Raw genomic sequence first — 12,856 nt, 5'->3', positions numbered from 1 at the left:
TCCTAACTATCCTTCTACACTCTTCGATGTTTAAAGCTCTTCTCCCTAGCTTGTCAAAAAGACACAGCCTTTTTCCCTCTAAAAGCTAACTCCTCCCCTGACTGCTCTAGCCAATCAGGAGTCGGCTGACTCCTCCCTCCTGCCTCTTGGCCTTCCTGCCTATCTCTCAACATGTCAGCTACTGACTTTCCAGGCTTCGGCTTCCTGGCAAAAGGCTAGATTCATCACAGTGTGATATCAACAGAAGTCTACATTGATCCTATAAAACAGTGGTTCTCAGGGCTGTGAGACCTAAAATAAGGTCTGTGGCTCTAGATTATTAAAGATGGTGACTACTGAGTGGCATATGTTTTCTGTTGTTTTGCTGTTGTAATTTTAGAGTTTTTTTAATACTGGTAGCTAGATTTTGTTCATTTTCATGGTTTCTTCCTTTCTGTTGAAATTGTCCACATGCTTGTGGATTTCAATGGCTTCTCTGTGTAGTCTGACATGGTGGTTGTGAGAGTGGTCCAGCATTTCTGTGTTCTCAAATAATATGCTGTGTCCAGGTTGAGAGAAAATTCATTCCTCCTAGCTTGGAGGTTTGTGAATGTGCCTTCAGGTCCCCTGCTGATTTACAGTGACCCCCTAAATTTTGTAGGGTTTTCTTAGGCAAGGAATACTCAGATACTGGTTATGCAATCAGTTCCACATTTTGCATCTTTATTCAGTTGTGCAACATTGTTATTCAACACAAAGATTTTGTAGCATGGTTACTGTGTAACTTCTCATACAGATATTACACAACCTTGGTGTAAGATCTTGGCTAAGGCATGCTCTAATCCAGTAGCTCTCAACTTGTGGGTCCCCAGATGTTTTGGCCTTCAACTCCCAGAAATCCTTACAGTTGGTAAACTGGCTGGGATTTCTGGGAGTTGTAGGTCAAAACACCTGGGGACCCACAGGTTGAGAACTACTGTTCTAATCTTTGTCAGCAAAGGGAGCTGGGTATAAACAGAGCTGAAATTTTAAAAGGGTTCTTTGCATTTTTCAAGGAGAATTAAATTTATTGGATTCTATTGCTTTTCATGTTTCTTGCAAACTTGAGGGCTATTTGGGGTGAAATATAACACATGATCAATCCAGTTTGAGATCCTGAAGTCCCTTGAGCACATAATTTCTCAATATGTTTGTGTTTTCAAGTCACCTGTTGACTCATGGGGACTTCATGAATTCCATATAGTTTTCTTATGCAAGGAATACTCGGAGACAGCGGAATGCGAGACAAGAATCAATGAGGGCCAGCTAACACCTCCTAACAAAGGATCCCCCAGGCAGCAATTGGCCAGGCTTTAAAGCTACAAGGCCATTAGATTTATTTATTTATTTATTTATTTATTTATTTATTTATTGCAGTTACTTATACCCCGCCCTTCTCACCCCCGAGGGGGGACTCAGGGCGGCTTACAAACAAAGGCACAAATTCGATGCCTGTCATATATAAAACAGTATATATAAAACAGTATAAACATTTAGCAGCATTAAAACACATCACTACATAATATAATAAAAACAATTTCATGCACAGTGAAATTCAGAGTTCCGAAATGTCCATTCATTCCAACAATTCCTGCTCATCAATGGGTCCTTATTTTAGCTGCCAGAATGTCCAAAAGCTTGGTCCCAGATCCAGGTCTTCAGTTTTTTTCTGAACGACAGAAGGGAGGTCGCTGATCTGATCTCCCCGGGGAGTGAGTTCCATAGGTGAGGGGCCACCACCGAGAAGGCCCTGCTCCTCGTCCCCGTCAGCCTCGCTTGAGATAGAGGCGGGGTCGAGAGCAGGGCCTCCCCAGATGATCTTAAACTCCGAGGTGGGATGTAGAGGGAGATCTGTTCGGACAAATACACTGGGCCGGAATCGTATAGGGTTTTGTAGGTTAAAACCAGCACTTTGAATTGTGCTCGGAATTGGATCGGCAGCCAGTGGAGCTGGCATAACAGGGGGGTGGTATGCTCCCTGTATGACGCCCCGGTGAGCAATCTGGCTGCTTCTCGCTGGACTAATTGTAGTTTCCGAGCAGTCTTCAAAGGCAACCCCACGTAGAGTGCGTTGCAGTAATCCAACCGGGATGTGACAAGAGCGTGGACCACCGTGGCCAGATCTGACTTCCCAAGGTACGGGCGCAGCTGGCGCACAAGTTTTAATTGTGCGAAAGCTCTCCCGGCCACCGCTGAGACCTGGGGTTCCAGGCTCAGCGATGAGTCCAGGATCACTCCCAAGCTGCGAACCTGCGTCTTCAGGGGGAGTGTAACCCCGTCTAACACAGGCTGTAACCCTATACCCTGTTCGGCCTTACGACTGACCAGTAGGACCTCTGTCTTGTCTGGATTCAATTTCAATTTGTTAGCTCTCATCCAGTCCGATACAGCAGCTAAACACCGGTTCAAGGTCTGGACAGCCTCCTTGGTGACAGGTGGAAAGGAGTGACAGATTTGGACATCATCTGCGTAGAGATAACATCTCATTCCGAAACTCCGAATGATCTCTCCCAACGGCTTCATGTAGATGTTAAATAACATCGGGGACAGAATTGAACCCTGTGGGACTCCACACAACAACGGTTGTGGGGTCGAACAGGTGTCACCCAGTAACACCTTCTGGGTCCGTCCCTCAAGGAAGGATCGGAGCCACTGCAAAGCAGTGCCCCCGAGCCCCATGTTAGATGCTAATCAAGGTGGACAAATGCAACATTCACATTTGCCTCAAGCAGACAAGAGTCCTTTTCCCACTCTGGACATCCCACAGATATATAAACCTCACTTGTCTAGTTTCCAGACCTCACAATCTCTGAGGATGCCTGCTATAGATGTGGGTGAAACGTCAGAAGAGAATGCTTCTGGAACATGGCCATACAGCCCAGAAAACTAACAGCAACCTAGTGATTCTGGCCATGAAAGCCTTTGACAACACAAATAGAAGAGTTCTAAATGTGACTACTTTTCAGCACGTCACTCTCTGCAATGCTGAAAACTCAGGGTGTAAAGGAGGAGAATAATCCTTTCTAGGGGAGGATTATATCCCAATTTTATACCCCAGGCTGCAAACCAATATTGTCACTTTTCTTTCCTCAAATTATTTTTTTACACTTGTCTTTGCCTACAAAGAGCCCAGTGGCCTTCAAAATGTCAAGTGAGTCATTTTGAAGCCGACACAATCAATATTAAACCATGGATTTTAAATTTATGTTCTGTGGCTATTGTATTTTATTCTCTGTTTCCTGTATTTCAATAAGTGTAATATATAGAATTGTATTTTATTGTTGAATGCATTTTATGTGTTTTGATGTGTTGTGCCTTGCCTCGAGCTGTGAGCAATTATTATTATTATTATTAGTAGCATAAGCATAAGTCTTATTAGTCAGTTGATTAAAAATATCACCACAACATGCAGTTTGGATTAATTGTATGGTTAACCAGAGACTAGAATTTCCCCCCAGCAAATAAAAGCTTGCTGTACCTGGAAGTACCTGCAGAGGGCAGTATTGTGCTGCACACTGTTGCAATGGAAAGTATTGGATTCCAGAAATTAGGAAGAGCAGTTCCTACAAAATAATACAATATGCCCCTGTTGTGAAACCACATGAGAAGATGTCGTGATTTAGGCAGCCACAATGTGTACCAAAGGACTTGTTAATGAATAATCTAATCCGACAAAGTGGTATCGATTAAGCGGCAGAAGTGTCTTGGCTTGACTTCCGAAACCTCTGTCGTCAAAGTAGGAGCAAAGGGGAAGCTGGAAGGAGGGTGGGGACCTTTACATTAGCTTTCATGCAATGTATCCCTTGTGAGAAGTGTTAATCAAAATCAAGATTAAATTGGCAGATTATATTAGCGTACTCAGGAGTGTCCTGTTCTGCACTTCAATGCTGAGGGGTGGAGGAAGGAAAGTATTCTGCTTTTGAGCCTGATGTTTTCAACAGTATGGATTTCTTCAATGAATGTCCATAGGAAAGGACAAAGAGAAAATCAAGATTTTAAGAGAGAGACTATGGTAGCTCTCTCAGGTGTAGATCCTCATATCTAAGGGCAAGGCTCATGTTTTGCCTGTGAAACACCCAGTTCAATCCCTGGCATCTTCAAGTCAGGCCTAAAATACTGTGTAGACAATGAGGACATGTAGGGACACATAGTTTGGTTTGGACCATGTACCTAAGACTACATCTCCCATCATATCGAGCCATCATAGAATCATAGAATCATAGAATCAAAGAGTTGGAAGAGACCCCATGGGTCATCCAGTCCAACCCCCTGCCAAGAAGCAGGAATATTGCATTCAAATCACCCCTGACAGATGGCCATCCAGCCCCTGTTTAAAAGCTTCCAAAGAAGGAGCCTCCACCACACTCCGGGGCAGAGAGTTCCACTGCTGAACGGCTCTCACAGTCAGGAAGTTCTTCCTCATGTTCAGATGGAATCTCCTCTCTTGTAGTTTGAAGCCATTGTTCCGCGTCCTAATCTCCAGGGAAGCAGAAAACAAGCTTGCTCCCTCCTCCCTGTGGCTTCCTCTCACATATTTATACATGGCTATCATATCTCCTCTCAGCCTTCTCTTCTTCAGGCTAAACATGCCCAGCTCCTTAAGCCGCTCCTCATAGGGCTTGTTCTCCAGACCCTTGATCATTTTAGTCGCTCTCCTCTGGACACATTCCAGCTTGTCAATATCTCTTGGCCAAGGGTCTGATGAGAACTGTAAGTCTGATGGGGCCAGGCTTTTGCACAGCTGGTTAATCACCAGCAGCAACAGATCACACCAACTGCAACATTGGCAGTTCAAAGCCCAGGTTGGGGTGAGCCCCCGACCTTCAGCCCAGCTCACTGTCCACCTAAGCAGTTTGAAAATGGCTGTGAGCTGTGGGTAGGCACCACTTAAGCAGGGAGGTATTTTATAGCACCATAAAAAGGAAATATCAGAAAATGCCAGGGATTAAAGGAAGGAGGAAGTCTGTGATCAAGGGCTCTTCGTCATAGAGGATGGCACAACAGCACTCCCTGTGGCTGGAATCAAGCACAACCTCTAGGATGCCGAAATTGGAAAAATGCTGACGTATACTTCTATCTGTTGTCTGTCCTATCTGTTTAATGACATTTAATGTTTCCCGTGTATATGTTATGTGAGCAGCCCTGAGTCCCCTTCGGGATAAGAAGGGAAGAATATAAATACTTTAAATAAATAGATAAATAAATAGTTCAGCAACGTCCGGAAATCCAAGATGAGCGCTATCTCTTGACTTGCTTAACCCTCTTAATCCCCTGAATTTCAAGATCTATTCAAGTGTAGAGTGCATGTTATTACACAGAGATATATATTGTTGGTGTGAGAGGTGTTATAAAAGCATGATGGAAATTTCTGCGCTGTATCAACACCAAAACTAGAATCCTAAAATTGGGAGAGTACACAGAAGACATCCAGTCCAGCTCCTGCCATCTAGGGATCTAATTTGCCTGGAAGTCTTCTCTGAAATGTATTTACTGAACATTCCTATATTCACCCCATCTTTCCTTTAAGAATGCTGTAGGTGAATAAGCACAACCCTTAATACAGTTCTGCTGTCATCAGTTGTGAAAGAATCCAAAACTCGGACTCATTTATGTAATCTTGGTGTGAGCTTCCTTAAATGTAATCTTGGTGTTAGCTTACTTAAACTCCCATTATTCCTTAGCAATGAGGCCTCATAGTTAAAGCGGTGTCAAACTATATTAATTCTACAATACAGACTCTTCCTTAACGTCTTCTTTTTTATAAGAGAACATAATGACCACCATTTGAAGAGGCCAAGACCAGCTAAAATTTGCTAGGTCCTCTAATGAAACTTGATGGCATCCAGTAAAAGCATACCATAGAATTGCCTGGGGAAACCTAAAGCAGTGTTTCTCAACCTGAGGGTCGGGACCCCTAGGGGGGTTGTGAAGGGGGTGTCAAAGGGGTTATCAAAGACCATCAGAAAACAGTATTTTCTTTTGGTCATGGGGATTCTGTGTGGGAAGTTTGGTCAATTCTATTGTTGTTGTTCAGAATGCTCTTTGATTGTAGATGAACTATAAATTCCAGCAACTACAACTCCCAAATGTCAAGTCTATTTTCTCCAAACTCCACCAGTGTTCACATTTGAGCATATTGAGTATTTGTGCCAAGTTTGATCCAGATCCATCATTGTTTGAGTCCACAGTGCTCTCTGGATGTAGATCAGTGGTTCTCAACCTAGGGGTCGGGAGCCCCAGAGGGGTCGTGAGGGGTTATCAGAGGGGTCACCAAAGATCATGAGAAAACATAGTATTTTCTGTTAGTCATGGGGGTTCTGTGTGGGAGGTTTGTCCCAATTCTATCATTGGTGATGTTCAGAATGCTCTTTGATTTAAGTGAATTACAACTCCCAAATGTCAAGGTCTAGGTAAAAAAAAAAAAGGTAAAGGTAGTCCCCTGACATTAAGTCCAGTCATGTCTGACTCTGGGGTGTGGTGCTCATCTCCATTTCTAAGCCGAAGAGCCAGCGTTGTCCGTAGACACCTCCAAGGTCATGTGGCCGGCATGACTGCATGGAGCGCCGTTACCTTCCCGCCGGAGCAGTACCTATTGATCTACTCACATTTGCATGCTTTCGAACTGCTAGGTTGGCAGAAGCTAGGGCTGACAGCGGAAGCTCACGCCGCTCCCCAGAATCGAACCTGCGACCTTTCGATCAACAAGCTCAGCAGCTCAGTGCTTTAACCCACTGAGAACCACTGATGTCAAGGTCTACTTCTCCCAAACTCCACATTTGGGCATATTGAGCATCTGTGCCAAATTTGGTCCAGATCCATCATTGTTTGTGCTCTCTGGATGTAGGTGAACTACAACTCCCAAACTCAAGGTTAATACCCACCAAATCTTTCCAGTATTTTCTGTTGGTCATGGGAGTTCTGTGTGCCAAGTTTAATTCCATCGATGGTGGAGTTCAGAATGCTCTTTGAGTGTAGGTGAACTATAAATCCCAGTGACTACAACTCTCAAATGACAAAATCAATCAATCCCCCCCTAAACCCACCAGTATTCTAATGTGGGCGTATCAGGTATTTGTGCCAAATTTGGTCCAGAGAATGAAAATACATCCTGCATATCAGATATTTACATTGTAATTCATAACAGTAGCAACATTACAGTTACGAAGTAGCAACAAAAATAATTTTATGGTTGTGGGCCACCACAACATGAGGAACTGTATTAAGGGGTCATGGCCTTAGGAAGGTCGAGAAACACTGATGTAGATGAATTACAACTCCAAAACTCAAGATCAATGCCCACCAAACCATTCCAGTATTTTCTGTTGGTCATGGGAGTTCTTGGTGGGGTTCAGAATGCTCTATGATTGTAGGTTAAGTATCAATCCAGTAACTACAACTCCCAAATGACAAAATCAATCCCACCCCCAATCTCACCAGTATTAAAATTTGGGCGTAGCAGTTATTTGTGCCAAATTTGGCCCAGTGAATGAAAATACATCCTGCATATCAGATATTTACATTACAATTCATAACAGTAGCAAAATTACAATTATGAAGTAGCAACAAAAATAATTTAATGGTTGCGGGGTCACCACAACATGAGGAACTGTATTAAGGGGTCATGGCATTAGGAAGGTGGAGAACCACTGACCTAGAGAATAGCTGGAGAGGATATATTCTGTTGGATGTGGGTAACTGAAACCATGGGTAAAGGTTCCGTGGGTACAGGAGACATACTATATTTTATTCAAGGTTTGTACTTCCAATTCGCCAGAAAAACCAATCAATTGTTTTTTTTCCTGGTGTTTATCAATGGGCGGGGGAGCTGGAACGTGTCCTTTGGACTACTTTAAGCCTGCTGCACACTCTGTCCAGACTCTCCATCCCAAGAAACATCTGGAACACCCCTCCATGTGCAGAAACATTTTTGCACGTTTACCAGGGAGCCGTTCAATTTATAACATCAAGAAAATCCTATTAGAGGTTTAATAAAACACAACATCGCTTCAGCTTTCTCTCCAGAGTAAATGAAGCATTAATTTCCATGTGATTTGTAGCATTTAGGCTCAGTGAAACACTCTAGGGCTTAATGAGAGCACAAGCGAGTGAGTGAGTGGGTGAGAGAAAGCACATTTTCAGCTATCCAAACCCAGAAAAAAGGGTTTATCGGGTGACTTGAGAGGTCCTTTTGCACTTACAATGGAGGTCTCTGAAGTGAAGTAAATTTAATCTTCATCTTAACTGAGAAACGTTTTTGGCACTTTTGTATCAGCTAGAATGGCAGGTGGCAAATTACCTGGTTGTATTCCCATTAGACGAGACAGACTCTTGTGGAAATGAGATGGATGCAGTATTAGGCCAACACAGTATCCTTCAGACATTTTCATTATAGTTCCCATCAGCCTTAGGCCAATAGGACCAATGGTGGAATGGTGGAAGCTGTAGTCCAAAACAAATCCTTAGTTCTTGCAGCTCCATTGGCTGCTGGTTTATTTCCTGGCACAATTCAAAGTACTAGTTATGACCTATAAAGTCCAATATCGCTTGCATCCAAATGAGCCTACAATGAACAGGAGAGGCTCTCTTCTCATGTGTCACCTTCACAGGGACACTTGGTGGAATAATAGCCAGCGTGTGAAGGAAGAAAGTCAAAAAAGTTAAAGTGCAGAATGTGCTCAAACTTGCTAGAGAGAGGGTTTCTTTTGTTATGTTCATAGCAAAAGGAAAAATGAGGAAGTGGTAGTACCACTGCATGGCGAAGATGGAGCTACCCACATCCAACAGGATACAGATAAAATCAGTAGCAACAACAACAACAACAAGAAGCCAGTAAAGGTGGTCCCAGTGGTGATTGCCACACTGGGTGCAATGCCTAAAGACCTTGGTCTGCACTTAAACACAGTTGGTGCTGACAAAATTACCATCTGTCAGCTGCAAAAGGCCACCCTACTCAGATCTGCATGCATTATTTGCCGATACGTCACAGAGTCCTAGACACTTAGGAAGGGTCCAGTGTGTGATCCAATACAATAGCCAGCATAGTGATCTTGTTTGCTGTGTACTAATCTTGTTGTGTCTAATAATAATAATAATAATAATAATAATAATAATAATAATAATAATAGACTCTGCAAGGAAGCAGATGAAACTATAGATCACATCCTGAGCTGCTGCAAGAAGATTGCGCAGACAGACTACAAGCAGAGGCATAACACTGTTGCTCAGAAGATTCATTGGAACTTGTGCCACGACAAAGAACTGGTGGGATCACAAGCCTGAAAAAGTTACAGAAAATGAACATGCCAAACTACTCTGGGACTTCCAAATTCAGACTGACATGAGTTTTGGAGCACAATCCTCCTGACCTCACAATGACGCTAAAAAATGGATCGTCGATGTTGCAATCCCAGGCGACAATAGGATTGAAGAGAAACAACTGGGAAAGCTGACATGATAAGAGGATTCAAAGGTTGAACTGTAAAAATACTGGCACAAGCCAGTAAAGGTGCTCCCAGTTGTGATCAGCACACTGGGTGCAGTGCCTAAAGACCTTGGTCTGCACTTAAGCACAATGGGCATTGACAAAATTACCATCTGCCAGCTGCAAAAGGCCACCTTACTGGGATCTGCACGCATTATTCGCTGATACATCACACAGTCCTAGACACTTGGGAAGTATCCAATGCATGATTCAACACAACAGCCAGCATAGTGATCTTGTTTGCTCTGTACTAATCTTGTTATGTTTCTAATAATAATAATAATAATAATAATAATAATAATAATAATAATTACTCTTTGCTTCTAGACCACCCTCTCTTTCCGAAGGGACTCAGGGCAGCTAAAACACCCCAAAAGGCAAGCATTCAATGCCTCAGGTGACTTTAATGCCTTCCTTGCTTTGGTCTTCTTTCAAAAGAGAAGCAGTGTTCAACCTGGGCAAAATGGAGCCAGTGATGCAGTAGGGGAAATACAGCACAGAATAGGTAAAGAGGTAGCACAGGAATGCCTGGGCACTCTAAACAAATTCAAGTCTCCAGATCTAAGTCAATTGCATCCAAGGACGTTAAAAGAACTAGCAGGAGTAAACTGAGAACTACTAACAATAATACTTGAAAAGTTCTCGAGAACAGAAACAGTCCTAACAGCCGTGAAGAAGGCAAGTGCCCCCATCTTCAAATAGGAGGAAAAAAAGAGAACCCAAACAATTTAACCCCGATCACCTTGACATCAATGCCAGGAAATATTCCAGAGCAAATCATTAAACCAGCTGTCTGTAAAGTAGCTGTTGGTTTAATTCTGTGATCACTAAAAGTCAACATGGATTTCTCAAAAACAAGCTGGGTGTACATGAAGTGAATGCTGTGGATGGGCCATACCCTGAATTCAGTTAAACCTTTGACAAGGGCCCTCATGCTATTCTTGCAAACAAGCTAGGAGCATTGGGACATTCCTAAAGTAACAAAATGACTTTTGATCTCTAATGGTACTTATATAGCATTCCTCCCCAATTTTCCAAAGCATTTCCTATTATTTTGTTGGGGGAAAAAGCTGGAAAAATGTTCTCTTCCCCAGGGGTCAAAGACTGCAGGAAGATATCATCAGAATTAATAGATAGGACTGAGATAATTGTATAAAGTTTGTCTTTAGACTATGAAGATTTAGATTAGGTCTGATCAAAGGAAATAAACGCCATCTGAAACATTTTTCATTTGATGTATTGTTGAATGCTTTCAAAGCAGGAATCACTGGGTTGCTTTGAGTTTTCCAGGCTGTGTGACTATGTTCCAGAAGCATTTTCTCCTGATGTTTTGCCTGCATCTATGGCAGGCATCCTCAGAGGTTGTCAGGTATGTTGGAAACTAGGAGAAGTGGGATTTATATTACTGAAATTTGCTCTATGTGGGGCTGCCTTTGAAGGAAGCTCAAAATAGTCCAACGGGCGGCATCCAGTTGTCACCAGAGCGACATACAGGCAGCACACAATCCCCCTGTTGCATCAGCTCTACTGGCTGCTAGTTTGTTACCAAGTACAACTAAAAGTGCTGGCTTTAGCCTATAAAGCCTTAATCGTTCCATTGGAATGGATTTCCCCCTATGAACCATCTTGGAGATTAAGATAGTCTGGGGAGGCCCTGCTCTCCGTCCCACCTCCTTCGTAGGCAAGGCTGGTGGGAATGAGAGACAGGGCCTTCTCAGTAGTGGCCCCTTGGCTGTGGAACTCCCTACCCAGCGATGCCCCCACTCAGAAAAAGAATGAAAACATGGCTCTGGGATCCAGCCTTCAGAGAAGAAACAGTGCAATAGATTAATTATTGTAAGCCACTTTGAGTCCCCTCCAGGGTAGAGAAAGGCATGATATAAATATAGTAAATAAATAAATAATATATCAGTGAAATGTCCAGGGTGGGAGACATTCCCAATCTCCCACCTCCCAACAGAGGATTCCCTCAGGCAGTAAGAAGCCATACCTTGATGCTGCAAGGCTATTAAATGCTAATCAAGGTGGTCAATTGCAACATTCACACCTGCCTCAAACAGACAAGAGTTCTTTCTCACACCCTGGACATTCCACAGATATATAAACCCCACTTGTCCTAGTTTCCAACAGACCTCCCAACCTCTGAGAATGCCTGTCATAGATGCATGAGAAATGTCAGGAGAGAATACTTCTGGAACATGGCAGGAAAACTCATCCGCATGAGAAGCTGGAGCTGGTAGAGGGAGCTCATCTGTGACCTGTCAGTCTTCAGTCCTGCCGCTACAGCAGTTTAACCCACTGTGCCAATGGGGGCTCTTGATTTCTCACAACAACAACATATGTGTGTTTGAAGGGTTTCAAATCCTTACCTCTCTCTAGCGCATGGCTGCATGTTAGCACCAGCAGAAAAATGCTGATGATCCCAAACTTCATTTTCCTTCTCCAAGAATCACAATGGCATGAAGGGAAGATCAAATTAACCCCGACTTTCTTGTAGCAGTCCACTTCATGAAAGCATCAGAAGGGTTCTTCCTAATACTTATATGACAACATTTCCTGATTAATAATTGATTAATTGTGGCACTGGGGCCAGGGGCAGGTATCCTTGGCCTGGTGGAGATAAAAATGAAACACTTGTGACAGGCAAACAGACAACTGTTTGTGTTGATGGACTCCAAACCATGTTGAGTTTTAAATATTAACTCAGAATGCTCAGGGAAATCATATCCTCAGCCCTCAAAGCATAGAAAATGCCATAAGATCCCCTCTTTGGTCCCAGTATGATGTTACCCTGTCAGCGCTCTATATTTCCAATTTGTGTGTACAACATAGCCTATCAGCAAAGAGCAGAGGTGTTCATGTCAGCCAGGCCCGTAGCCAGGATTTCGTTTCGGGGGGGGCTAAAAAATTTTCAGGGGGGGTTTCGGGGGGGGGGGGCTGAGTTTCGGGGGGGCTGAGTCTGAGTGAAAGAGGGTCTAGCCTAGCAAACCTTTTGTATCATTACCCCAATACTCCCATACATATGGGATATATTGAGAATGGTGATCAAATCATGATATTAATAAACATAACAGTTTAAATAATGCACCAGTAAGGCCTTTTCGTGAACCACCATGAGAATTTCGGGGGGGGCTGAAGCCCCCCGAGCCCCCCCCCCTGGCTACATGCCTGATGTCAGCAATAACACCTGGGAAATTCAAAGCCAGGGAGGCTGTAAATCTTTTAGTCCAAATTTTAGTTTTGGGGTTCCCTACCTTCCAACATTTCAAAGGTGGAAAACAAGCAAATTCAGAGCATGGGCAAGATGGCATGTTTAGCCTGAAGAAGAGAAGGCTGAGAGGAGATATGATAGCCATG

General features: G+C 43.3%; 1 protein-coding gene across 1 annotated transcript in view; it reads right to left on the bottom strand.

The window, feature by feature from the left end:
- GC (GC vitamin D binding protein) overlaps positions 1–12,035 on the bottom strand; it is a 34,548-nt gene extending 22,513 nt beyond the window's left edge. The window contains exon 1 of the mRNA XM_060779407.2: positions 11,869–12,035. Coding sequence (XP_060635390.2) covers positions 11,869–11,932 — 64 coding nt within the window. The 5' untranslated portion in view covers positions 11,933–12,035. The remainder of the gene's footprint in view (positions 1–11,868) is intronic.
- Positions 12,036–12,856: the final 821 nt, after the last annotated feature.

This window comes from Anolis sagrei, chromosome 5 (assembly GCF_037176765.1).
Source record: "Anolis sagrei isolate rAnoSag1 chromosome 5, rAnoSag1.mat, whole genome shotgun sequence".
Lineage (NCBI taxonomy): Eukaryota > Metazoa > Chordata > Lepidosauria > Squamata > Dactyloidae > Anolis > Anolis sagrei.
This window is presented reverse-complemented; position numbering and strand designations above follow the sequence as displayed.